The sequence below is a fragment of the Psittacula echo genome (genome assembly GCF_963264785.1).
Source record: "Psittacula echo genome assembly, chromosome: 9".
Taxonomy (NCBI): domain Eukaryota; kingdom Metazoa; phylum Chordata; class Aves; order Psittaciformes; family Psittacidae; genus Psittacula; species Psittacula echo.
In genome coordinates this window covers 9,681,187-9,708,871 of record NC_137745.1, presented here as the reverse complement: position 1 = coordinate 9,708,871, position 27,685 = coordinate 9,681,187, and the positions used below count along the sequence as shown (strand labels likewise).

General features: G+C 41.8%; 1 protein-coding gene across 1 annotated transcript in view; it reads left to right on the top strand.

Moving 5' to 3' along the window:
* The window catches only part of FOXP1 (forkhead box P1), a 342,476-nt gene that overhangs the window by 271,819 nt on the left and 42,972 nt on the right, over window positions 1-27,685 (top strand). The window contains exons 7-9 of the mRNA XM_080625719.1: window positions 645-804; window positions 6,977-7,181; window positions 23,194-23,298. Coding sequence (XP_080481845.1) covers window positions 645-804; window positions 6,977-7,181; window positions 23,194-23,298 — 470 coding nt within the window. The remainder of the gene's footprint in view (window positions 1-644; window positions 805-6,976; window positions 7,182-23,193; window positions 23,299-27,685) is intronic.

Genomic DNA, 27,685 nt, shown 5'->3' with positions numbered 1-27,685 from the left:
GTGATAAACAGAGTAGTTAAAAGCTTCTCCGGGTACAGTAGTGAGAAAAGCAACATGTTCTCTTACACCTCGGAGGTTCAGGGTTCACATCCCTGTGGAGTAAAGCAGCTCCCATCTTCTTTCTAGTGAGAATAATTAAAATTTTCAAAGTGCAGAAGTAGCAGCCTTAAACACAGCACAGACTATTCCAAACATAACAAAGTATTGTGGCGCTTGATGGATGAAGCAAGCAGAGCACAGTGCAGGGTTGTTTTTCATTACATCTAAGTGTGATGTGATGGTGCGGTGTGATTCTCAAGTTATACATGTTCTTTGCCTCAGAATTACGCAGGACTTTTAAGAGCTGCCAGCAGCGTTTGCTTTACCCACCACTGAAACACAGACACTTCTGGGGTAAAACTTGACCATGTGGATCAGGAGATGCTGCATACATTGTTAGCTGGGATGGCAGGAAAGATTTGGGTAGGATGAAAGTAACCACTGGAGGTGGGAAGCGTCTTTGATATGGGGTGGTGGGCTCACTAGCTTGCCTTGATAGTGGGTGACTGTAATCAGCAGTGGAAGGGTGTTGAGGCAAGGAGCCCTGTAAATCCTCTGTTAATGCTTTGCTTTGTATTGACAAATGTGCGTTTTTTCTCTTCCAGCCCCAGCAACAGCAGGTGGCTACGCAGCAGTTGGCCTTCCAGCAGCAACTCTTACAGATGCAGCAGTTGCAACAGCAGCACCTCCTGTCTTTGCAGCGTCAGGGGCTGCTGACGATCCAGCCTGGCCAGCCTACTCTGCCTTTGCAGCCCCTTGCACAAGGTTGGTGAGGGGTTTGGGAGTGGCTGGGTGTCTGGCAGAGCGATAGCATGCGGGCACACACATACAATTGTCACTCGGTAAGAAAGAGATGGATCTCATAGGCTCATAAAATAATAAACACAGAAAAACCCTGACAGGCAGGGCAGGCATTATAGAGGTATTTTCTGAGAAGGGCAGTGCTGAAATTATGGACCACTCTGGCTAGCGGGAGGCAGGCAGTTTGGAGTTCAGATGCAGTTTGCACAACTATAGCCAGTCTGGTGGACTTGAAGCTGCTGGTTGTACTCATCTGGGCTTCACATCTTCACGGGAGGCGTCTTAATCGATTCTTGGTGCTGGGTTCATGGCTTAAGGTAGCGTGAGAGCAGCTTTTCCTTCTCTAAATGTGCTATTTGGGCCCTTTCTGGTTCCAGCCTGGCAGCCGGGCGCAGAGCAGCTCTGATCTGCACGCTGCCGAGCTGTAGAAATTGGATTGCCCTTTGCAGCAGCTGGGAGGGAGAGGTGGCAGTCTTCTCTCCATGCCTGTTTACATGGCCCTCATTTCACTGCCTGTGTGCATCATAGCTTCATTCCTCCCTCCGCACTGAGGCAAATTGAGATTAACTCCATTTAATTTTAATGGTGGTGTTGACAATTAGATCCTCCTACATCTTCATTCACCCTGCACTCTGCCAGAAGTTACTGCTTTGCTGAAATCCCTATTTTTATTTTTCTTTTGAGATATTGATACATTGAAAGCAATAACTACCTAATCTCTGTATTTCTGACAGTGATTATAACCTGGGGGTTTTATTCTCTCTGTTCCTATTGGGCTTGAATTTACTGTTCTGTATAAAACTAGGTTTGTCTGCAAGGCTTGGGACATTTTAACAGCCTTGGTTGTGCTCTGGCTGCTGTGGCTAAGGCAGCCTGTTCAAAGTTGGCATGGCTCAGGGAAGACCAGGTCTTTCAACCATGATGTTGGTATTTCTGAGTGATCATGCCTTTTCGTTCCCTTGCTCCATAATAAATTTAAACATCCACCTCAGCAACTTGAGTCAGGTCAGGCTGAATGACTTGGGCTCTTCAGAGCAGCCCTAGGGCTGCTGCTAGTTGCTAAACCATATAATGAATTTACGTTCAGCTCTGTACAGTTAAATGGGGGGGACAGGACAAAATTGCTTCTGTTCTTCACCTTCCTTTTTTGTGTGCCTATAGCTGCAGAAAGGAGAGCGAGGTAGCTGGAGAATATTAACTTCTATGGGTAAATGGAGACACAACTGAGGAGTACTTTGTGTGCAGCTGGCATGTTTTATTTAAGCTTATTTTTGCCAGACCCACAAAGGAATTTGAGTACCTGTTTTAAAAGGCTAAGTTTTGGGGACCTACCACCTCTCTCTGCGAGACTCAGTTTAGCTTTTCCATCATCCCAACGTTGGACACCAGGTCTAGACTAGTCCTGTGCATGAATCAGAGGCAGATGTGCAGGAAGGTGGTGCCTGGCTTGGAGCTGCAGGATCAGGCCTGGGATGGTAGCTGGTCAGTTACCAGCGATGCACAGTCTGATGGGGAGAAGGCATGAAACGAGTCTAGGAAAAAGGGCACGTAGATGAAATTCCATTTATACTTGCAGAATGTTGTATCGTGCATTAATTATGCTTCAGATTTATTGTTGGAAGCATCCCAGGGTGTTCCCACACACCCTCCAGACTCAGGCTTCAACCTTTCTAATTTTTCCCACAGCTCCTATGCTATTAAGTTTGCTCAGTAAGGTTCATTGTATAGTACATCAGTTAAGCTGTCCAAAGGAGGGCAATTGGGCAGTGACAAGACACGCTCATGTGTAATGTGAAAGAAATGAATGTGGTGATGCATGAAGTGTAATCTGTGCGGTAACACATCGGAGACACCAGTAGGTAATTCAGCAGTCATGGCATTGATTGATATGGTTAGCAGGGTAGTATAACTATTAGTCCTCGCGAAGAAGCGTATTTAAAACCTAAGGGGTGCTGACTTGCACGCTGGAGACGACATAAACATAAGCAGAAAGGGCTGGTTCTTGCAGGCAAATGAGTTGTGAGCATTGGAGGAAGCCGGAGCCAGGGGCTGGTGGAGGGAGGAAGGAGTAACTTGAGAATTCAGGCAGGGTGCAGTACAGTATGATATTTTATTTTTCTTTATCAGAGAGACGATGGCTTAAAACTGATGTCGTTATGAGGTTTAAATCAACTTTCTGCTTGCTTGAACATGGTCACCTGGGTATGGAGGTACAAGGACACAAAGAGGTTGAGCAACTCTGTTTGTCTTTGAGCCGGTGATACCTGGGGTTGGGAAATTGAGTTCCGTGAGCAGTAATCTGTCAACTGTCCCCACAACATACATTTTTTAAACCTGTGCCTACATTTTCTTTCATAATCAAGGGGACAAGTTGTGCTGAAAAATGCAATGAAGAGCCAGGGCTATAGTTTAAAATAATTGGTAATGGACACTTCTTAGTGTAAAGAAAGAATTACATGCATCGTGCCCTTTTATTTTCAGAACAGTTTGCAAGACTGAGACAAATACTGTAAGTGTGCACGTAAAACAATCTCATCCCCTTAGTAAATGTAGCTGTGAATTCAGTTAAAAGCATTTTGCTTTTATTCTTAAGTATCTCCAATAGTAATAAATGTTTCTAAGGAGAGAATGCTGCTTCATAAGTGATATTTTTGTTATGTTTTCAGATCTAATACTTTGTTTAAAGCAGTATTTTAGTTTCATTTTAGTTTTTAGTGCTCGCCTATTGTCTTACACAAAATACCACATCCTTTAATGTTATATTTGTGGAATCTTTGCTGCTTTGTATTTAGACACATCTATAATCTAGATTTTACATCTGTACATAGTGGCAATTTAAAAATAAACCGCATTTCAGCACTGTTCTGAGCTGCAAGAGCGGAATCTTTAGTGGCTGCAAAATGAATCTGCAAATCACACTTCAGATCACCCGTGAGTGAAAATAATAGGACTGAGGCATCTGAGTGCCTGATTGCTCCCGTGGATTTGGCAGTTTCAGGGCTCAGTCCCACTCCGGTATGTAGAAAGTTGCAGGACCAGCAGCAGTGATCTTGGGAATTTAGCTCTCGCAGTTAAAATGAAATTGTTAAATGGTAAATTACATCATTTATTGCAAGTGTTTGTGGATCTATTTGACTTGCTTTTACCATTTGTTCTATTATTTTATTTAACCATTTTGCTGGGTGAGTAATGAGCCCACCTTTCAGCTGCCCAGTTTGACAGGCTTGGTAGGAATTCTCTCCAGAATTATACTAAAAGAACAAAATCCATGGAAGGAGGAGAAGGGCTTTTTCTAGCTTTCATTTTATCAATTAATTGATGTTGTCATTTTAAAGTGATGATTGTGTGTAGATGAGGATGACATCACACTTAACTCCTGAAATTAACATCACCCAGCCTGAAATCCTCCTTATTATCCTCAGCATTCTTTCCCCACACAATTGGGTGTATTTTGTTTTACTTTCAGTATTTGGCATAGTTATCATTAGTACTAATACGAGCTACACTTATATAGGAAGTTAGAGCAAACAGCTTTTTATTGGCTTCTGGAAGATCTGCATATAAATATGAAAGTGTATGTAGGTATAAATATTGTGTATATGTATTTTAACAGCTGTAACACTTGCAAGCTTTTCCTTGCATAAATGAAGCATTAATAGATCCAGAAGTGACCAGGAGGAGATGGGAAGGGGAGAGGAGAAAAGGGAACAGGGAGAGGGGATGCCAGCCAGCCTCTAATTAAAAACCTGCAGAAATCCAGATAAGGGAGTGGTGGCAAAAAAAAAAAAAAAAAAGAAGAGAAAAAAAGGCCAGTTATTCTTTCCCTATTTGCTTATTCTGGAAAATAAAAATAGGTGTCGACTCATATGGTCTCCTATCAATATGTTATCAACAGACAAGTCTATTCACTATTGTTTCAATTGAGTAAACAGTGGTGTAGGGGTCAGCCGTGCTCCCAGGTAATTGTTAGTGTGCAGACAGTCCTGTCAAGCGTGTTGGCTAAAAATACATCCCACACTGTCACTTCGCAAGGTGTTTGAAAATAATAGCCCGACACAGCAAAACAGGACACAGGCTTCTGTACTGACCTTTGTCTTTGTTTAATTTGCTCAGAGGTTTAATTTCAAGGGACAAGTAATAATTGAATATGTTTAATAACTAAATGCTCATTTGGGACAAAATCGGTCAGAATGTAATTGGCATTTGGGTCTGATGAAAGGCAAATGACGTGGCTTTAGAGAAACGGATGTGTCCGAAGAATATCTGATCACTTAATGTATAAATTGAAGCCTTTTTTCATAATATATATTAATTGCAGATACTTAAGGATTTTAGCATTTTTTTGTAGTGAACCGTTACTGGAGACCGACTGTTTTTGTTAATGCTACTCTCAGAAAGGCGGGGAAGGTTATTGGTCTGTCGTGCAATAATTTACTCCTCTTTGATATGCAAACGATCCACGGTGAATATAAAAAAATCCTATCAGACTCATTTCACAGTTCTTAACCACTTAGATTCTCTGGAGTCTATCGCCTCATTAGACCAGTGCTCTCCAAAGCTAGCATAATTAAAATCTTTAACAGTTTAGCAAAGTAAAGATGTTTGGCTGATCACGTTGAGATGATTATCTATCCATTGTATTCTAAATGACAAAAATAAATTAAATTTAGACCTTGGCATTTTTTATTATGTGTTTCAAATGAATATAATGCATATTGCCTTTTTTTTCTTATTTCGATACCTTAGGTTTGGTGAGATACATGCCTGTGTGAGCTGCAGCTGTACACTCAGAAAATGGCAGGTTTCCTTAGGATAGCTCCGGTGCTACAATATGGTGAAACAATGAACAGTCATCCCAGTGATGATCTGGGAGCACAGTGATGAAAAACCTCTTTAAAAACACACAGACACTGGCTTTTGTTAATCTGTTTTACCCTGAATATTTAAGTGATGCGTCTCTACTGCTAATTTTTTCCCATGGCCTTCTCTGAAGGAGCACTGATCTAGTCTTCAGTGAGAGCAACTTGACTTGTTTGATCATGTCACAAACATAAGCTTTATCCAAAAGCATGATCTCAGTGTGAGCCTGTGTCATGCTGACGCGTGCAGCTCCTCTTCCAGCCTGGAAGTTTGCGAAGTTTTTGCTTGTATTACTTATTGAATGCTGTGTCCTAAACCTGATGTCCATTTTGACACCGTAAAAAAATACATATTTTTTATTATTATGATTTCTTGAAGCTTATTTTATGTTTTGATTTTACTTTTGAATGGCTCATTAGCATTGATCTAAGAAATGACAGTAATAATAGTGTTACTTGTGTAGAAAGTTATACAGTTTTTCAGTAGACACATCCATCAATTAAGTGAACAGTTCGAGAAACCAAAATTAATGAGAAAGATAGGTGTGTTAATGAAATAATCATAGTATAATCAATTTGACTGTTAAAATTTGAAAAGCATTTCAGGAAGACAATATGAATTCATAATTTATGTCTAAAAGTGATTAATAAAAACTGTATTTAATAACAAAGCTATTTGTCATCATTTAAAACTTAAGCACAAAATGAGTCATATTGTGGTTCATGTTGTCATAATAGTAAAGCTGAGTATTTTTTTTTCCCTAAGACCTTCTTTTCTTTTAAAAAGAGGTTAGAAAGTATTCACTTTCCTTAAAAAAATAAAAAATAATAATAAAAAAAGGAAAATAAAATAAATTAATAAATTTCTCCAGCTGACTGCAGAGTAATGTTTGGCCACCTTTGCTATTGGCCTGGCTGTGAGTTCATGGGGATTTCTGCCTGAGTAGGGACCTGGAAATGGGGCTTCTTGTCTAAAAATCACATAAAATAATAATGATTAATGCAGTGTATGTATGTGGTGTCGTGTTGTGTGAAATCCCCTACCTATAGCCCACGTCTTGCATTACACAGGTATCTCAGGTGGCATATGAGAAGATTCAGCAGAGTGGTGCAGTGTTTAATATTAGACTTCAGTTATTAAAAAAAATACATGTGCAAAACCACACACACACAAACCTAACACTAGGCTTTGTTTACTGACTCTTTGATTTAATTACTGTTTGAAGACGGCCGAATTAGCTGTTAATTGATTTAATTATCCAATTTGTTTGTTTCAGGCATGATTCCAACAGAACTGCAGCAGCTCTGGAAGGAAGTGACAAGCTCGCACACAGCGGAGGAGGCAGCCAGCAACAACCACAGCAGCCTGGACCTGTCCACCACCTGTGTCTCCTCCTCCGCCCCGTCTAAGACCTCCTTAATCATCAACCCACACGCCTCAACTAATGGACAGCTATCAGTCCACACTCCTAAACGGGAGAGGTAGGTGCTGGTGGGGCTTCCACCCGGGAGCATCTCTGAAGAGCGTGCCGAAATGATGACAGAATCATTGGGAGTTGTGGCCAGCCGCCTTGGCCTTGGTTTTGTCCTCCACGTCTTGCTCTGTCTGGTTTTGGCATGGTTGAATAGAGTCTCCACTGGGCAGAATATGCTCCTTTTGTTCAGATATTTATGGCTTGTTAATTGGATCAATGTGGGCACAATTAGCTAATTAGAAGTGCATTGGATAAGCGTATTGGGAGAAGTGTGAAGAGTGTAAGCTGGGTTTTTTGAGTTTTGCATCATGGGTGGTGTTGCTATTGATGTGTTTCGGATTTGCAGGCTGGAGGTGAGGCATAAAATCTGTTGGTCAGTACAGGCTGTTTCACCACCTGTTTATCTGCCAAATTTCAGTGCCCCTTCTTGTCTAACATGTTCCTTTTCCCTCCTTTTTTTTCCACCTCTGTATTTACCTGCTTTCACATGACAGGATATGCTTGAGTTCACCGCGTTTCTTTAAAACAAAGTGGATTTTTTTTTAATTTTTAAGTGCTGATAAAATTAGCTAACTGGTGTTGTTTGGCTTTTTAAAGTGTGAGTTAATTTATACTTGCTAGGCTTGCATTGTTACAAGAAATGGCTTAAATCAGGGGTTGTCTGTTGACGTGCTTCTTGGCGCGGGCTCTGCTTTATTCCAAAGGATGCTTTATTGCAGGTTTGTTTCTTTACACCCCCAGATTTCACTGAGGCATGTCTAACAACATAACTTTTGCTTACAGTGAGACAGAGACAGTCTCAGGAGCTTGGGCTGTGGGTACCAGCTCCTGCTGCAGCCTCAGCATCACTGCTGGCTGTGGAGGAGGATGAGAAGGGTCTCTGTGAATGTGTGAGCAGCATGGGCGCAGCGGGGAGGGCAGTGCTTCTTTGCATTCAGGACGGTCCCTTTGCCCATCTAGAAATGTTAGAGCAGACACTAGTGAAAGCTGGATTTTATGGAAACTGATGGCTTTGTCTTTCTGTCCTCCTTTCATTCATTAGAAAGAGGATAATGGAATTTTTAAGCCATAGAGTTTATGTTTCTGGTGGTCTGAAAGTAGATTGATAGGGAAGCTATATGAATACCTCTTATATCTTTCTAATGTTAAGAAAATAGTGCTGTTGGGAATAGATAGATTTTAAAGGAGAGCACACCCAGTGTTGAAAGAACTGCTGTGTATGTAAGGCGTCATTTTATATCCATTGCAAGGACACGTGGGGGAACATCAGCGTATACATTTATAATGTATGCAAGTGTCAAGGACATGGTTTTCATGAAGACTTACATGGGATACTGAAAACAATTTAATGTTTATTAAACAATTAAATTCCCTTTTTGCTGCATATGGAGCTGAACAACATGGGTTTATGATTTTTCAATAAATTTTTTATCTATGTTTTTCTTACTGAGCATATAAAATAAAAACCTATGCAGTGCAATGGATCTTCTATCACTAGATAAAGGCATGTACTGTCTGCTAATGGGAGTCTAAGTGAGGAAACAGTATGCCTTTGCTGTTTAGTTTGAAATGCAGTGGCAATACAGGAATCTGTTCTGAAGTAAGAATATGTATACTATTCAGCAGACTGTAAGTCCATGTGTCTGAGTCCTGTAATTGTGGCCTGGAGGCAACTGGGATCTACAAACAAGGTGATACGTAAGTTTTTATTAGTCCAGTTCCAAATAAGTTAATAAGGAAAGCATAAACTTGCCATTTCTATTGTTTGAGGTTTTCTTTTAGTTTAGAACACTTAAAATCCTCTGTGCTTGAATTGATAGCTGCATTGTTAAAGCTTGCCATTATACTTTTCTTAAATATCCACTGAGTTCTCTACTACAATATCAAAATATAAAACCAGGTGTATTTAGGATTACAAATAAGAGAGCTACAGATTCTGCTTTATCTTGCCTCTGTTTGGTACATGGAGGGTTTATACCATCCATTTGCTGCAGTGATTGAATTACATCTTTATCCATAAGTAGAGCAGGAGACTATACGCAGAAGAATGCCTACTGATGCACTTAAGGGTTTTTTTGCAGTCTCATCAGGCACTGTGGTGCCTGCCTGGATTTCATATGACACAGAAACTCCTCTTGTTGAGATGTGTTGCACTGGTTTCCTTTCTGAAAGGATATTTATCTACAGGCAGGGAGTTTGGGGTGGTGTGTGAGCAGTGAGGAAAGAGTAGCTGTGCTCCACCATCAGATGCAGATTTGAAGGCGCACAGAAGGTGAAATTTTAGTGTATTTACAAAAAACGTGAGCACAGGCATGAGCAGGGCTTGGTAGGCTTTTTGATTGCAAAGATTAAGACTAGCAAAAGTCATGGGTCTGATGGGAGCATGAGTTTGTTAGACTTCTGAAATCCATGTATGTTCTTGAACCCAGCTGGTTCAGCACAGCAGCTGAGCCTGCAAATACAAGTGGCACGTGGAGGTGGTTCCTAGCCCAAGCTCGGGTCAGATGGGGATGTTGGAAGGGCTTACAAGGGAGATATCAGCCCTTCCACCTCCCATCATACAAGCCCGCAGCTTGGGCTCGCCAGGGCAGGATTTTGGGTTATGGTTTCTCTCCTCTCATTCCTGCACCTTCTGTGCAGCTGGCTGTGAGCTTTGCTCTTGGTATAACCAAGAGCTATTTATTTAGATTTTAACAACAATAAAAAGCACATAGTAAAAGCTGTAAGTGTCCTAACAGTTAAGCACAGGCACGTCATAACGACTGCCCAGCAGCAATAAATAATCATATACAGGTAACATTAACTTTTAGGGTGTGCTGTAAAGCTGTTTTCTCCCCCTTCCTTTTAGGCTTTTGAGAAGGAGTGGGCTGCGGGAGGCAAGTTGGTTATGTGGGAGTTACTATCATCACTGTCATCTCTGGCACATGTCACTGAGATAGTTCAGCTGTGTTTTACAGGGTTCCTGATCCCACAGATTGGGTTGGGAGGCTGCTGCAGACCTGCAAGACAGGAGGCACTTGGCTGACCTGCGTAAAAGTGAGCAGCCGAGCAGCAGCTCTGCAATACATCTGGGGTAAAAGCATGCTTTGGTTATAAACACAGGGCTTAAAATATCAGGAAAAAGGTCCTTGGCTGCTTGGTATGCCCACGTGGCACCGTGCCGCCATCCCAGCCTCATGGTGCTCACAGCAAACCTTCAGTCTTGTGCTGGCTGCAGAGATACAGCTCTTAGTGTCACTGGTGATGCTGGCCACTATGGGGGTGCCATGCTTGGAGCAGAAGTTCTCCTTTGTGGCAAAAAGCAAGTGGCAGGCGGTTGGCCAGAGTCACCTCAGGGTTGTCTGTAAAGCAAAACCACATTCGAAAGCAGGAGGCATCCTGGGCAGGGGCTAGGGAGCATCGTGGTGCGTCGCTTGATTTCTTTTTGCTCTGTGTTTGTGGCTTTCACAAGAATGAAACAATTCCAACGGGAAAGAATGGGTTAATGCTTTTGTTCATTTGGGCTTTAAATGTATATTACATCTATGCTTTTGTCCCACATTTCGCCCAGTTTCTGTAAGTAGCGGCAGCAGCAGCTCTGGGGTTTGGTGCACAGCAATCTGTTAAGGAGATAAATAATCTGCTTTGGTATGACACTCCTACTCTCCTCTTTAATTTGTCTTACACAAGGAAAATTATAATTAAATCATTCAGGGTAAACCCTTGAGTGTAGAGAAGGAAAAAACACACTTTGGTAAAGATTGCCAATAGAGACCAACTTCCCTGTTGTGCCGTGCAGAGACATTTATCAATATTCAGCACTATTAAAGAGAGAACATTTCGTGTGATTTGTGAGGCGGATGCCAAAGCTCAAATCAAGGCTTGTTAAGATCCTTTCCCCATGCAATCATGGGCATTCAGCATCATTAGAATTCAGCACTGACTGTGTGTTTCATGCTTTGATTTTACTCAGACAATTTAATAATGTTTATTGTGCTGATTATATATATAAATTCACTCAATGCAATAAACATACCTCAGTCATCAGTACCCTAAGGGAAATACTTAGTTATAGATACTTGTATTCACTCAGGATAAGCGAAAGTGAGACCATCAACCAGCATGCAAACCTCTCATCATCTTATCAGCATTTGAGTTTCTTCAGTAGGAAGCATTTTCTCTACACAAGTAAATAAATAAGTAACGGGAGCCAGTTAAGTATGTCTGCTGTGCATGAAAATGTCAAGGACAGAACCCACTTTTCACCTCATTCCACTGCATCTTATTTGGGGGAAGCTGGATTAATTTCTTAAGAAAAACAGCAAAACAAATGCCTGGTCAATTTAGGTTAACACTAACTTTATAACCTGATGCGCAGTGGGCATCCCAAAACCTGCATGCTTGGCAATGTTCCCGATGAGGGTCGGTTTGGAAAAGCAGAATGGTGCAGAATTCATTGGTCTTTTGCAGTGATCAGGGTTTGCTCTAGCTTGGGCTTGAACCAGGAGGTCTGAGTGTGTTTTGGAGTGGTGCAGGCACCTATGTGCTGGTCCCATACTGTGGCATTGTTCTGTGACTGTAGCAGCAACAGAATGGTGGAGGCCATATGTAAACCAGTGAGGTATTGAAAGTCCAGACATACTCATTTAGGAACTGCATGTATTTGCAAGAGTTGAAGAGTTGGAGGTATAGGCTGCATATCCAAGAGACCTTTGTCCATCTGCCAGCAGTCCCATGTTTGTCCCTTGTCTTTATACCCTTTCCATCTATGTTTGAGTCTTATCCTTCCACATATGCAAGCACCCATCTCATAGGAAAAACAAAATAAACAAGGGGATTTTTAAATGACATTTTCTCACCAGTATCACAGGAGGAAGGAATCTGGGGAAGGCTCTGAAGGGAAGTAAGAGGAATGACATGGCAGACCATTGATCTGCTGGTTAGGCTTAATGCAATGTGTTTTACTGTTGTTATCTTCCATGCCAGCTGATCCTCCATCAAAATCCCAAGGCCCTTAGATGAAGGCATTAGGATTCAGCACAATTAAGAATTACAGACTTTGGTCCATTATTAATGCTTGGGATGAAACAGTTCAGCCTGCAGTTCATATGCTCCATGGGCCTGATCCTCTCTTGGCCTGCCTCTCCATGTAGTCCCTGGTATTCGTTCTGCACTGGTGCCAGCATGAAATCTGCTCATCCGTGTCGGCTCCTCTCATTTGCGCCGTGCGGTTGATTTTAGCTCGTTATAATTTACCATCAGCAGAGTTTGTTAGATTAGGTTACTTCATATCCACTCTTTCTTAAGAAGCGGGGTTCCTGGGGCCTTTCCTCCCAGAAGGTATTTAATCGCTCCATGTACACAAACCCCATCATGTCCCTGATGTTGTTACCCATGGTCTGAGCAGCTTGGGTGTCTCCATGCAGCTTTCTCGCTGCAGAGCCAGGTTGGAGCTGGAGACTTGAGCCGAGCCTGGATGCTCAGCTGTGCATCCGATAAACCATCGGCAGCATGGCGTCTCTGTCTCTTCTCATTTCACCTGGTACAGGTGTGATGGTTGTAGGGCTGGTCAGGCTGTTTGGTGACGGTGATGTTGTAACAGCCAGAGCAGGGCACTGGCCCAGCCGTCTCTATTTATTATGTGCAGGTACAGCCCAGAGCATCCCACTACCTGATCCCTTAGTGCTCGCTCTCCTGCCAAAGAAATCACCAGCAGTTACTCTGTGCTCCTCTGTCCGAGTCACTTCTCTCTGTAATCAGCTTTAAAAAAACACCAGCCGTGCGTCAGACCTGGAGTTACTGATTTTCGGTTTTAAGCCTTATCAGGCACTTCTTATTATTGGTGTTTCCAAAGCGGGGTGTGTGGTGTCCTTCACATTGCCCACACCACGTCTGCTGCTGCACTTGCGTTTTTGGGAAACCTGCTGCTAAATCAGTTGTATAACACCGTTGTTCCTCAGTCTGCCCACGAGCTCTTTAATCAAATTATGCTTTTCAAAGACGTGTTTCCCTGAACCCTGTAGGATTATTTCTAGTTTATTTTATTTGGTTTTCCCTACAAAAGGTGCAAAGCTAACCAGCGTGGGATTGTTTGGTGCAGCCCTGTGCTGAATAAGGGTGCTGTGTTTGACACTTGGAAGCTGCCCCGGCATCGGGGAGCTGCAGCACGCCAACGCTTCGCTGCTTTCTGGTCCCGTGTAATAACCATGAGTTGTACAACTCCAAACACTAAGCTAATGTATCAAAAAGCACTTAAAATAGATTGGGTGAGCCTTGGCAAGACGCCTAACAGAACTTTTCCAAATTTTAGCATATGTATTGTTTTATTCCTCCATCTGGCCAACAGATCATTGTTTGATATCTGAGTGCTTTGCATATCTCCTCCCTTTTCTTGCAACTGAGATACTTACACGTGCGTTTAATACAGCTTAATGCTATTTTTACATACCAGAGAAATAGCTGATGGCTTTCTGTTAATTGCATGCACTTTGCAGTTAAACTTTTACTAAAACATGCCTGTCTAAATACTTGAAGTCCAATGAAAATTTGTCCTCTTCTTTTATTAGAGGTGTTTATGTAGTAGTCTTAAAAAGGGACCTGTTTCTGTTTTACTGCACCGTGGATTCCTGTTTCTTTTTATTTCCTCCTGTGTGCAAGTTGTCCTCCCTTACCATTTGCTCAGGGGATCTGATTCCTAAAGAGCTGAACCCGGAGCTAATGAAGAGCTGTGGTATTTTTTTTATCATATGTATCACAGCCTGAGAGTGGAAAAGAAACACCCTTGAAGATGCCATTAAAGTAGAGGAGAAGTTAGGAGATTTTTGTGTGACTATTTTCTCTGCTGTTCAATAAAAATTGAGCAGTTAGTATGACAGCTGTTAGATCATGTTATATCATATTGCTAAGGTATTGAGTAGCATTTAAAGTAAAACTCCACCATTAGGCTGTATAAACTTTATCCGTTTCACTGTGGTTTAATGGAAAAAAAATGAGTTTCTCAATAAAATGACATCATTTTTCCCAGGTTGTAACATTCACTTTACAACTGTTTTTCTTTAATTCAATTTATTTTACTTTTCTTTTTTTTGGCATCCTTTTTTTTCTTGCAGTTTGGAAAGGGGGAAATCTCTTAGTAGAGCAGCTAGGTACTGCTCAAACCTCTTCTCCTTTTTCCCTCCTTTCTCAACATCTTGTGTTAATCTGGAGCTCTATTTTTGTCACCAAGACAGGGTTGTATTTCCCAAGTAGCGAGATGCATGCTGAAATTTGGTCATTGGGATTTGTGGCTCTACCTGCTGCACACTGAGAGATGGGGGAAGGAGCCCGAGGAAGATTTATGCTGCGTTGCTTGCTGCTGGAGCAGTGTTTGTGTAATGCCGTGGGGTGTTTTTCCATAGAGCTGGCGTTTTTCAGGTGGGAGGGTGTTAATTTCTTCTGTGTGATCAGGAAAGACATATGTATATTATATAGTGTATTCTTCTGATTAAAACGATGGTATAAGCCCAGGCAGGGAAAACTACTGATATGTGTTGCAGCTTGTCATTTTGGGCTGCATGAATAAAGAAGATAACTATTCCTTTGGGAAGCGATCTCAGGAGCTGAGCAACAGATCCGCTAACCAGCAAATTCTTTTTAACTGTAATTTTCCCTTTTGCGTGTGTACTCAAAAATAACATCATGATGGGCCCTTAAATGCCATTTCATACACAGAGCACAATTTCCACAGCACAGGTGGTGCTAATATAGGACAGTCCCCTAGGCACTTGTCGCCAGGAGTTGTACAGCTTGTTCAGTGTCTGCATCCATATGGCAATCTGTCCCATTCATAGAAAGACATTGTAGCTGTGCCTGTGGGTGCTGTGGTCAATGTAGTGTAAAAAGTAGATTTTTAACTCTCGGCAACCTATGTTCTGCTGTTTGTTTTATTGTAGAATCCAATTTATAACATGGAGGAAGAAAAATCAGCTCAGAGCAAATTCCAGAACAATCTGGCTGGCTTGGGTTGTTGTTTATTCTTGGAGCGCCTGGTTAATCAGCAGGTGCACCAGCCCCGCTCTAATGAACAGTTTACAGGAAGTCTTGCTCGGAAGAAACATTTTCCTCGTTGTTTATACTGTGAATTAACTCAGAAGTTGCAAAGCTGGAAGCGATGTTAGCTGGCCCTACATGTCACGCAAGTCTCTTACTTCATTCTCGGGGTTTTAATGTTTTTTTCCCTCCTTTTCTCACACTGTTGCATGGTTTTTCTCAGCTGTGTCATGCTGGGGAAGGATGCTGAGCCTTTCAGCGCTGTGCATTGCCATGCTGCTCCTGAAAGGGACAAATTATGTCAAAGAATCTCTCTGAAGAAGGGGGGCTGTAGTGTTAGTATTGCTCAGTGATTCAAATCCAAACAAGTGAATGTGATTTATGGCTGCTCTGGCATCTATCATTCCAATGCCAAATGCTGTTCTGTTTCAGTGTGACTATTTGTTATGCCTTTTAGTAAACACAAACAAATAGACTAGCACCTGCAGCAGCATATGATATTTACACTACCTGTATGATTCAGCATGCTTCCCTGGGGAAGCAGGCTTGTGTCCTCTCAATTTTACTGCTTTCTTAAATAGCATTCTTCGCAGGGGAAGCATGCAGCAGAGAGGATGCGACGCTTTAGCTGTGTTTCTCCCTTGCAGTCACTATGTAACTGAATTATTAGTTGATAAACATTTTCCCAAGGGGCACTTTCCTGGTGACCGCACAGACATGTAGTGGGTGAGGGCACACCCAGTGAGCCCCCAGGCTGTATGTGATGTGGCTGTCACCTTCTGCACAGGTTTTGGTGTGCTTGTGGGACAGGGGAGAAAAATACTGATGTGAATAATCCCTGTTAATCGTATTTGTTGACATATTGCTGGTTAATGTAAGGGTGGAAGACTTGCCTCAACTCTAAATGTAATAGAGTATAGTTTTGCTAAAGGAGAATAGCTCTTGTTTCTCAGTGTTTTCTTTTACTATAAATTTAAATGTAACAACAGAATATAAATTACAGTAAAATTAGGCTGGCAAACGGATCTTTTTACAAAGTATGTACGTAGGTTTGTAATTTTACACCTCAGTCTCGAAGAAGTCCAAGGCATAATCCTGTGTTTTTAAACTCACATGTGTTCTTAAAAGCGTTGCTGAATTGGGGCCAAAGCCTGGCCATTGCCACCTCCCTCTGCCATACGAGTTGGGTGTGTAAGAGGGATGGGATTGCTGTGCTGAAAGTTAGTTAAAAAAACCCAGAACCCACTCCTAGACCCAAGAAAGTGGCAGGATCACATTTTTTTCCTAATTAAACTAAGATTCTGAATCAATCCGGTTTCATCTGAATAAATTAGGAGGCTGTTCAGAGAGGAATCAAATGAGATTTAGCAGGGATAAGTAAAACAGTAGCCCAGCTTGGAAATAAAAATTCCAAACTGCTGGTTTGACATGACACGTCAGCTGCTCAGCATCAGTTGTGTGGGAAATGGTTGAAGCATAATCAGGGTTGAGAAATTAAGGTGGGACACTCTGTGCCTTGTCTTAGTTAAAAAGGTAAATGCAGTCATGGGAGGCATAAACATGCGTGTTGCATCTGAGTCCTTTTTTCCTGGCAGAACCAGTTAAACCACATCGAGAGTGTGATGTACAATTGGCCACTCTCTTGCAGAAAGGATAAAGAGAAGCTGGAGCAAATATAGAAGAGAGCAGCTAGGATGATAAAGGCGTTGGAGGGAATAGGCTATGAAGACAGATTAAAGGGAATTAAAGATCTACACCCTGGAAAAATAGAGGCTCTAGGAGGATGTGATTATGGTATGTAAGTACACGAAGTGATGCTACAAAGCAGAAGAGGGAAAAAATTGTTCTCATTAGTTAGCAGTGCTGGAATTTAAAATCCAGCGTTTCAAATCATGTGCGTCTGGGTATATTTGATGTACTTTTCACTACAGTACCTAGGCACAAGGTTGAAATCAAAAAATAAGAATTTTAAATAGTAGAGAGAAACTCGTTAATTCAAGTGCAGGAATGGAACTTCCACCCGAGATAAGTGATGAATTCAATACTGGTAATTTTTGCAATGGGCTTTTCTTTTCAATGGTCTAGAAATAGGTTCAGTTCCTCCAAGGAAAGGATGTAGGGCAGTGGCTGTCTGGACCCTGGGGCAGTTCTGCTGCAGGGTTGGAAGAGGGGGTGCCACCGGAAGAAGTATGTAGTACTTTGAGTGTGCTGGAGGGTTATAATGTTGATTAATAATCCAAACCCTCAGTGCATAGATCAAAACCAGAAAATGATGTGTATAATTATTCAGTCTGGTTATACTCTTTGCACTGAGTAAAAGAGAAAGGGAATGTTAGCCAGATTTTGTCCTAGCCTTGCTGCAGATGCTCCAGTGCTCTCTTTGCAACAGATGCTTAGAGAACAGTGCCACAGAGGTGTGAGCATGGGGGGCAGTGATTTGGGGTACATTGCTGGCCTGGTGTTACTACAGCAATGCTGCAGCTCTGTGTTTTTTTCCTTTCCTTATGCTACAGGAGTATACAAGTTAGTGCACACCGATTAGAAGACAGGTTTTCAGCCTGTAGGCTTCAGTTTTAACCTGATTTGTCTTAAATTGGTGTAGTCATTTAAAATGTAATATACCACTCCTGTTACTTCCAATAGGGCTTGATGTAAAACATGAGCTTCTTCTAGTCCTAGGTCTGGCTGTGGACTAAAGTAATGAGGAAGGGAAGCTTTAAAAGCATCCAAAAATTTCCAGACCAGTTCTGGAGAGAGCTGCCACTGACTGTACACATCAAATGCCACCTCTCCTGAAGGCCCGCGACCCTCTGCTAAGCTTTATCCAGCAGTGGAGAGGTATTTACCTTGCTCAGACAGTTCTCCTTTCAAATGAAATGCCTCCTTTCTGGGCAGATACTGAGGCTTGGATGGAAGTACGAATATATAGAAGTAGTTCATTTCAGTATATGACTTAATACTTATTAAAATATGTATATATTTTAATGACTGGGGTTTATTTTAAATTGACAATTTAGAGAGGAAGGAGGTGCTGAGCCACCTTAGTAAGAATTCAGGGGGATTTGCACCTTCACTGCAAAACATATCTTTATTCAATTGATTTTGCCATGAAGGCAGGAACTTGCATTCAAGTACAGTTAGTGCAAGGATTTATTCGTTACTGCTTCCGTTTAAACTTTAAATCAAATGCCGCGAGTGTTCCTGACTTACAGACTTGTGACATTTTCACCAACTTTATTCCGTTGGTGCTTTTTAATGAGCTTGAGAGCTCCCTGGGCAGTCGCAAGTACAGGAGACCCATGTTGGTTCCCAGTTGTGTTTCTTCTTCTGTACAAGACCAAAATCATAGCATTTTGCCTCAGTGTCTGTGCCATCCACTTAGGCCAAGGGGGAATGTGGTGTGAGACTGAGTCCTGTGCTCCTGCCTGTGCTCCACGCACTGAACATTGGTTTCATGGCAGCTGGCAATGATGAGGTCACTTCCCATTGCCCCTGAGAAATAAAATAAAATTACAGAAAAAAAGGCATTTGTGCTGTTTCTGTGGGTGCTGTGCTCAAACCCTTTCCAAGAGGAAAGCAGGAGATGTGCTATTGATTTTTCAGTGTGCAGGTGGCTCAGGCATGTTCTCTGCACTGTTAGAACGTGAACAGATGTTTCATAACTGTAATAGAAAATCAGGGATGCTTCTCTACATCACTGACTTCGGCCAGCATTTTGGCAACGATCGTTGGCCCAAGCAGATGTGGAAGGGAGAGAGTGGAATATGAAGTATGTCAGCATCATGAATATTTAAAATATGGTTCACTGTGTGGCAGAAGCACTATTCCTGAGGCTTCTGCTCAGCTGGTTTTTATATCCACCCATGACTTTTTGGCCAGCTTGTATAAGGATGGTACCCAGTTTCACACAGTTACTGAGTATGGGTTGAATTAAACCATACAGCTCGGGTAGCTTTCCTGCTAGTGCTTTGGTCACTACTTACCCCAACACCTAGTGTGTTTGCATCTTTCTTGGGGGTCTGCTGTCATTTTTACTCTCCGTGTGCGCTTAGCTCTCTGTGGCTTCTCCATCTTCGAGCTTTTGTATCCCAAGGAGTTATTCTTCAGTGATGCTGTAGCACAGCAAATGGATTAAAGTTAAATGGCTGAAGTAGTCTAAAGAGCGGAGCTGTGCAAGTAGCAGCTTCTACAGCCATCCCTGCCAGAGTAGGCGGTGAATCTGCTTCCAGACTCTCTGGAGATCCTTGGGGCTATGAAACAACAATATAGGTTGAAGAAAGTGGAGTTATAAACTCCTCTCCTCTTATCCAGCAAGCACAGAGGAGCTGTGGAAGTACCTGGCCCTCTGGCCCTTCTCCCCTCTCCTTACTGGAAACCAGGCTGGAGGCAACAGAAAATAAGTGGACACTTACGCAGTTTTCAGCTTCCCACACGGATTTCGTTACTCTGTCGTATGTCATGAATAAGTTGACTTACGCAAGGGGTTCTTCTTGCCAGAGGGTTATTTGCTGTACTTCGATGTAATAGGGCTGTGCTATTGCATTATTTGGAAATAATTGTGTTGTGTTAAGCATTCTGTATGCAAATACAAGGAGAAAAACCCCACATAATCTTGATTTTTCTATCATTTATTCCTTCAGATCTTTGAAAACTATGTCTTGTTATAAAATCACTTCCACTAGCTAGTGTTGCATCACCAGTACCCAACCACGAATATGCATTCCTGGGAAGGAGAGAGGGTGACAGAAACAAACACCTACTCTAATGTGTCATTAGAAATCAAACAGACCTAAAACTTGCTTCTGCTTGCCAAAGCTCAGATCTTCTAAAAGTCTGTCTCCGGCAGCGAGACCAAGGATGCATCCAGATAAACCATGCTCACATGCAGACAAAATATCATTGAATGATTTAAGTTTATAGGTTTGCATTGTGCCCACAAAGCTGTTTGTTTATGTATTGGATTAAAATCTTCGTTTTCCACCTCTGTTTGCTCAAACAAAGTGAGTATTTAGATCAGTTAAATAGAGTTCTCCATTCATTTCCAATGGCTGTATCCTTTGTGCGTTATATCTGCTTCTGTATAAACCCGCACTTTGTTTTGTTTTGAGGTGCTTCTTGAGGCTCTATCAGGGAACAAGTGGCACTCTATAGTATCTTCAAAAGTGGGATGAATAAAATAGCAGTCATCTGATACTGACACTTAAAGGTCACCAAAAGGTACCGCTGAAACCCCCCCGAGTGGGATGGGAGTAACTGCCTTCGGAAAGACACGCTGCCTATGGAGGGTGCCTGAATTTGTCTTTCAGTACTGAACGGTTTTTTGAAGTGTCTGTTTTGGTAAGTTGAAGAAGTTGCTTAGCTTTTTCAAATGGCAGTTGAAGCTGTATGTAGGTGTTAAGTAAGTTACGCTTAGCATCGTGTTAGCAAAATGACCTTTTAAGTTGCCATTTACAGTCAACACCAGTCTTTCTGGTTATTGACAGCACTAGTCTGACATCCTGAGCATAGTTTACAGTTTGATACTCTCCTGGTGTTCTGTCATTTTCTTTGGACACAGTACCAGGGTATCATGTCCTACATCATTTGTCTTGTCTTGTGCAAGTTTCCTGGAAAGAAAAGAGATTTGCACTTGGATTTAAAAAATAAATACAAATCTCGGTAGGGCTCTTTCCGTTGACTTGGCCATGGCCTTTAGGCTCTGACAGAGAAACTTTAAAAAGCCCTGCTGGGGGTTTAAGCCATGTGAGTGCTGTTGATATTATAATGAGATTTACAGTGCTTAAAACCCTGCAGGGGCCTGACTCCTTACTTGGCATCACCCGGCGTTTCTGCAGTCATCCTGGTGCATGGGTAACGCGCGCTGTGTGAATTAATATGGTGAATGTTTTTTTGGGGTTCTGCCGAGCACACTGAAATCATAACTCTCATATACAGTCTTCATAGATTTTAATGGAGTGTTAACATGAAAGCCTACTTTCTCACTCCTTGCTTCATTCAGGTATGGAAGCAGATGATAAACCCCATTATTTTCGGAATTATTCTTTCCTGATGTGTGTGGAGGGTGTTTGACCATACGCCTGCGTGGCTTGGGTGGATGGTGTTCTTCAGCCATCCTCCCTCAGTCTGAGCTGAGGAAATGTGTGGTGCAGCATTTTTCCAATTTCCTTGCAAGGAAGGCATCGGTCCCTTTGTTCTTCTAAAAAATAAACTGATAGAGCTTCTCCCCACTTGCACGTTTTAAACAAAAGTAAGTTAAACCAGGGTAGCATTCCTGTAGAGAAAAGGCCTTTGTAAATCTCTTCACCTACAGTTCTTCTTTTAGGGAATTACCTTGCACACACATATACGGATAGATATAGATCTAGATATATAGATATAGATAAAGGTACATTTATGCTTATAGAACTATATGTATACAGCCAAAATTTAGATGTCAGTGAAATAATTAAGTTTATGTACAACTCGTAATAACTTTTCCAATGAGATCTTTATGGTTTTTGAATTAAAAAAAAACCCGTACAACTTTAAAATAATTAAAACCCCCACCTTCAGTTATCTTCAGATTCTCAATGGGCCTGAAGTCAAAAGTAGCATAGTCCGGGCAAGAATTTCTCTTGCAACTTCTTTGCATTTGGGATAACATCTCAGGGGAGTGTTCTATGGTGATCTTGCTATCCAGTGCATCAGAAATAATACAAGAACACAATCTTGTTACGGTACACGGCAGATAATATTACAGAACAAGAATAAACAGCATTTCCACATGTGTATAAAAGTAAAATGGGAAAAAATAAGCATTTATCCATAAAGTTACCTATGATCCAGGATAAAATAAGTCATAAAAGCCACACCTAGATGCTGGTATGTGTTCATATCCTTTGTGTATGTTTGAAGTCCATAATACAGCACAGGCATACTGTAGTAAAAAGATGGCTATGAAAAATAGATCTGTGTGTGAGCATAAAATAGAGATTTCAATATTATTTTGACATTTTATTTTGAAAGTCATCTAAGGTTATGGAAATTGTTGCAAAAATAATTCCTTTACTTCAGAAGTTTCCATGCAGAAGTTGAATAAAGAAGATATTTTAGAATATGGTTCATCAGTTAGTGCAACAGATACATTTCCCTGAGCACCACATGGCCTGGATCAAAGCATCTCATGACTTGGATCAGTGCAGCCAAATCATTACGTATTGATTGGAATCCCTCTGAAGGATTAACCCCTTAGTGCTCATACCATTTTTTTCTTCTTTAACCCAGGTTTCAGTAGTTAGAAAGCTCTGTGACGTTCCTGCCCAACCTTTGAAGGTTAATAGCCCCCACTAACCCCTCGTGCTCAGGAATCCTTTGATTACAAGGTTCTTTTTTTTATGATGAATTTTGCATTTGAAAATACATCTTGAACCTTCTTTTCTGGGATGTAAGAGGTCTGTACTTGCGCAAAGAAACAGTCTGTAAGCGGGGGTGAAAAAAGCCATCCCAAAACGAAGAACAAAACAAAACAACCCTGTAAATAAGTAACATGGTGGGAAAGGCAAGGCTGCAAACCTAATGCTTTTCCTCTTTCTGTAGTGATGAGGAAAGCCTCAGGTTGGGTTGTATTGTGTTACAAGAATACACTGCTGTGTGGAGACAACTTTGCTTCCTGACGAAGTTGAGTTGTAAATATGCAATGTTCATAAATTTCTTAGCAAAATATCAAGCAGGATATTAAGCGGGTCTGTCAAGTGATTTCTCCCCCATCCATGTAATTTAAATTCTTTACAAAGCTTTTAATTAATGAATGAAATGTAGGAGGATAGCTAAGTAAGAATGACACACATGTTTCTCACTGCAAATGGTATTTAATTCTGTTTTGAAAAAACATGGGCAGAGTCAGGTGGGTACTGCGAGATGTTAGGAATGCTTCAGGATCTGTTGTTTGCTGCTCTTCAGAGTCTTTGTGAAGATGAATTGGTGCAGTACCTTCAGTTACGCCACTTTTGCTCTTTTCTCTTTCTCTCCTCCAGTTTATCCCACGAGGAGCATTCACACAACCATCCGCTGTATGGACACGGTGTATGCAAATGGCCAGGCTGTGAAGCAGTATGTGAAGACTTCCAGTCGTTTCTAAAGTAAGGACTGTCTTTTTGGCTCTTGCATTGTACAGAAAGCATGCCCTGAAATTTTGTGTGCTGTCACTCACCGTGGGCCTGATGCAAAGCCCATTGAAGTCAACAGAGAACTCCCTTTCACTTCAGTGGCTTTTGGAACAGGCTCAAGAACGTTTTAACAGGGGATAGTAAATTAGCTCCATGGGGAAAGTACGGTCTTGCTCAGTGTATTGCTGTAAAATAGTTGCGGCTCCACAGCCTTTTTTTTTCCTTTTTTAAATTTATTTAAATAATTTGGAAGATGCAATATTGATAACATAAACAATGCAACCTTGATTTAACCTTGATTTCACTTTAATTTAGAAATTTAGTCTTAAATTAAGTCCGTAATTGAACAGAGAATTGCAGAACATCACGTGAAATTTAATTTATGTCAAATAAGTAACTAATGAACAAAGTCTACACTACTAAAAATAAACTATAATTATATTAATTGGGCCCCTGCAGTTTGCTGCAGACCTTTTCCTTGCTGCCAAAGAACACAGTTTTACACGTTGCATAAACAGCGCATTATGGACTAGTATGTGGTAATGCGTGCATCCTGATGCAGGGAAGGACCGGCAGAGCTCTAATAACTTACACATGGCTGCTCCACAGCAAAACCATCACCCTCACCTCCAAGCTGGAGGAAACGGTGTTCCCATCACAAAAGAGTGTTCTGTCAGGGTAGATGACCAGGTACGCGTATGCTTTAGATGCACCCAGGTTCTTGAAGGTTTGGGCACTGATCTTTTCTCAAGTACTAGGGCTATAAGATCACAGGAGACCAAGTGCCCAAGCGATGCTTATGATTTAAATGCACAAAGGGACAGGTTCTGCTCCCATTTGCAGTAGTGACCTTATGAAGTTAGTCCACATAAATACATCGGATTCTTCAGGATAGATATGTAGAATCAGTCCCAAAATGTGAAGCTGTATCTGCTCTTTCTGGGGCAGCTCCCTGGATTTTTACAGGAGGGAGGAAAGGGCAACAGCAAGCAGGGGATGTTTGTTGGATGATGTTAGATAGCACAGATAGGTTTTTGTTCTCAGAACAGAATGGGCCAGTTCTGCTTCCACTGGCAAAACCCTTCTTAATTCAGTAGAAGCAGCGCTGGTCCTAGTATAAACATATGTTACAAATATGGAATGGTGCGGTAATGAGGAGGTTTTCATTACAAGAGGATTACAAAATAAGAAGGTGCTAGTCGTAGATTACCATAAAGGGTGGCCTTATTTCTTGTAATTCATCCTGTTGTTCACGTAAGTGAACTAAATGCTAATCTCGCCATACTTGCCAGCATATTCATATGCCTATGACATACTATAGCCTTTAGACCTGTAAAACAATTCTAAATCTTACTGCACTTAAGGCAGGGGAGAGGTGCTGCGGTAGCCTTAGATATCAGAATAACCTATGCAGTCACGTTACATCAGTTTATGCCACCTTTGCTTCCTGTGCTAGTCCCTGTTCCAGATTAGATCTGTTGGCTTCAGGTTTCCTGCTTAATGTGACCACACGTAGAAAATACGTCCCTTAAGTCACACAGCGTGGGCAGAGGCAGGGTTGATTTTTTTTTATATGGAATTTTGGAGATGTTTCAGTAAGTAGACCCAGTTCACCTGGAGGAAATACTAGGGGCAATCATTAGGTAGGAATAACTTGAAAACCATTTACCAGCCCAGGCTGGACCTGAAGTGGCTCCATCTATTCCCAGCTCCAACAATGGTGGTTCTTTTATCACATACTTATCATCAATCTTTTTTTTCCCCTCATTGAAACCTTTCAATAGAAATATTTCGTGTGACTTTCTTAAACCCATCAGCTCGTGTAAATTTTCTCATTATTCAAATTCTACAGTGTCCAGACAAAGTCTTATTGTTCAGAGTGATATTTAACCCAGAACGAATGCAGAAATGAATGTCCCCGAGCAGCGTATTGACGCTGTTAGGAAGTGAGCATTGCTTCATAAAATGATACTGTAGCCTTCCAAGCCTCCTGTGGAGCATCCGTCCTTAAATTATATTGCCATTTATCAGAATTCATTACTCAATGAAAAGATAACAGGTAGATGCTTGAAGTTTATTTCTGATACTTGGATAATCCGTGAAGCTCTTTCGACAGTCTCCTCAAGAGAAAAGCTCCTGTTTACCAAGTGAAATACAGCCTGTATATCAATTGAGCATTGCTTAATTTCACTTACCTCAGTAAAAAGGCCTGTTAGAAAAAGCAAAGAGAAGTTACATGTGGAATGAAAGCCCTGTATGCCAATAAAATGATTCTACAGTTAAGGGAGAAAAAAGGACTTGCAGGTCTAAAACATGGTTCATTTCTTTTCCTCCTGAGGAAGAAATATCATAACTGTTGGTAAATCAAAACCAGAGATTTGACACTCTTCTGTGATCGTTCTGTAGTGTTTGTTCCCAAGGTGAGGTACACCACAGGGCCCTTGATTTCAAAGATAAATACTGTACAAATAACGATCCTAGTTGTCTTTCACTCACAGCCAACAGGAGGATGCTTATCAGAACCAGCAGATACACGGGCTATTGTATGCATTTATTTCCCTATTTCTTTTTGAAATAAGTAGCAGTTTTAGCGTTGTGGGGTGGTTTTTTTTATTCTCCCCTTAATCCATCAGCCATTGGTTATCACGTGATGTCGTATCAGTTAGAGGTAACTGATAGCAGCAGGGGCTTCTGCTATGCCTAATGAAACAGTAGCGCCCTGCGTGCTCCAGAATTCTCCCCGAGCCTAAAAACAAAACAAGTCCAGTCTCACCGCGGTGACCTGATGGCCTTCTGCCAAGCTGCGGGAAGCCAGGTGAGGGCTGGAGGGTCCACACGTGTCTTGCGTGTTAACCAGGGCCCAACTCGCAGGCGGCAGCGAAAGGAGCAATTAGTAGCACAGAGTGACTTTCCTTCGAAATTGACTGTATCCCTGATTTCATTTGCATGTGTTTAAAGACTGTTGCAGATAGAAATATATACCCCTTATTCGGCAAGTCGTGCAGGAAATCCCTGCTGGAGGGAGGGGGGTTATTCAGCAAGGTATCCAGGGTGAAAAATGAAGGAAAAGACTGAGTAGGGTTTTATATTCCCCCTCCCCTCCCTTTTTTTTTCTTTCTTTTTCCTTTTTCTTTTTTTAATTTGATAATATTTTAGACATGTTTAATCACGGCCATTCCATTTTAAAATCAAATCTATTCTTTAAAAGAGGGAGACAGACCTTTGGAGAGATCTTGTGGTCCTGTATCGCAGTGATGCTAGTAATCTGCTTCATGTGCATTTAACTTTGATGAAACGAAGGGGAGTTTATGTGAAAGAAACTACTAAGTGCACTCTGTAATGTTTTCACAAGTGTTTTTATCATGGTAACATCTTGTTTACTTTAGTTGCCTGCCTAAAACTACTTGGAACATGTTAAGAAAACATTTCGAGAAAGCTCCTACAAAGAGGCTTTTGTTCAGCAGCAACTGTGAGACTGCTCGGCTCACAAAGGTGTTAACTTTCAACCCCTTAAGCACTTCCACATGAAATTCCAGCAACTATGTTTGTGGTTTTGGAAAAACAAAGTGTATATTAAAGAAACCAGGTATATGCTAATACATGTTGAAGTAGGCCGGAAATCATAAATTGTTTCAAAGGCATTAATTGCTATCATTTGCATGTCAGAATGTTCCGCGGTGAAATCATCTGCAGTTAGCACAACAGAGACCTTATAATCAAATAGGGTAGCGAGGGCAGAGGAAAGGCCAGTCTGTAGGCGGCTTTTTAGGGTTTTAAGCTGCTCGCAGGCTCAGTTCACCTCCCTGCTACCAAGCCTTGCAGAGGGGGCTGCCGCCTGTCCCATCCCGCTTGCAGGGATGCCAGCGAGCGTTTGATTTCCCAGGAATTTGTGGAGTTGCCGTTCAAATGTCGGTGTTACCGGTTCTCTTAACACCTCCCGCATAACCTTCCCGGCCTGGCAGGGAGGTTCAGGACCCCTGAGGCGGCGGCGGGAGGAGGAAGAGGAGGCCAGGGTGGCCCAAATCCCACAGTGCCCTCTAGTGCTCCCGGGGATGCTCGTAGGGAAACTTTGCAGCGAGGAACCCAAAAGTAGCATCCCTTCAAAAAACCGTCATTCCTTCCCTTAGCTTGTCAGACAGCTCCAACTCGTTCATCTCGGTTTTACTTCTAGGCGCACATATAACTGTTTTTCCCCTTGGGATGAGCATTCGGCTTCTGCCATAAAACACCTTGATGCCTGCCCACTGACGTACTTGTGTGTGGCACACACATTGCAAGGCACATTGTCTTGCATTATTGCATTTTATATCTTAAGGTGCTCTTAGTTTATGCTTCACATTATAATTTCCGGTGTGTAATC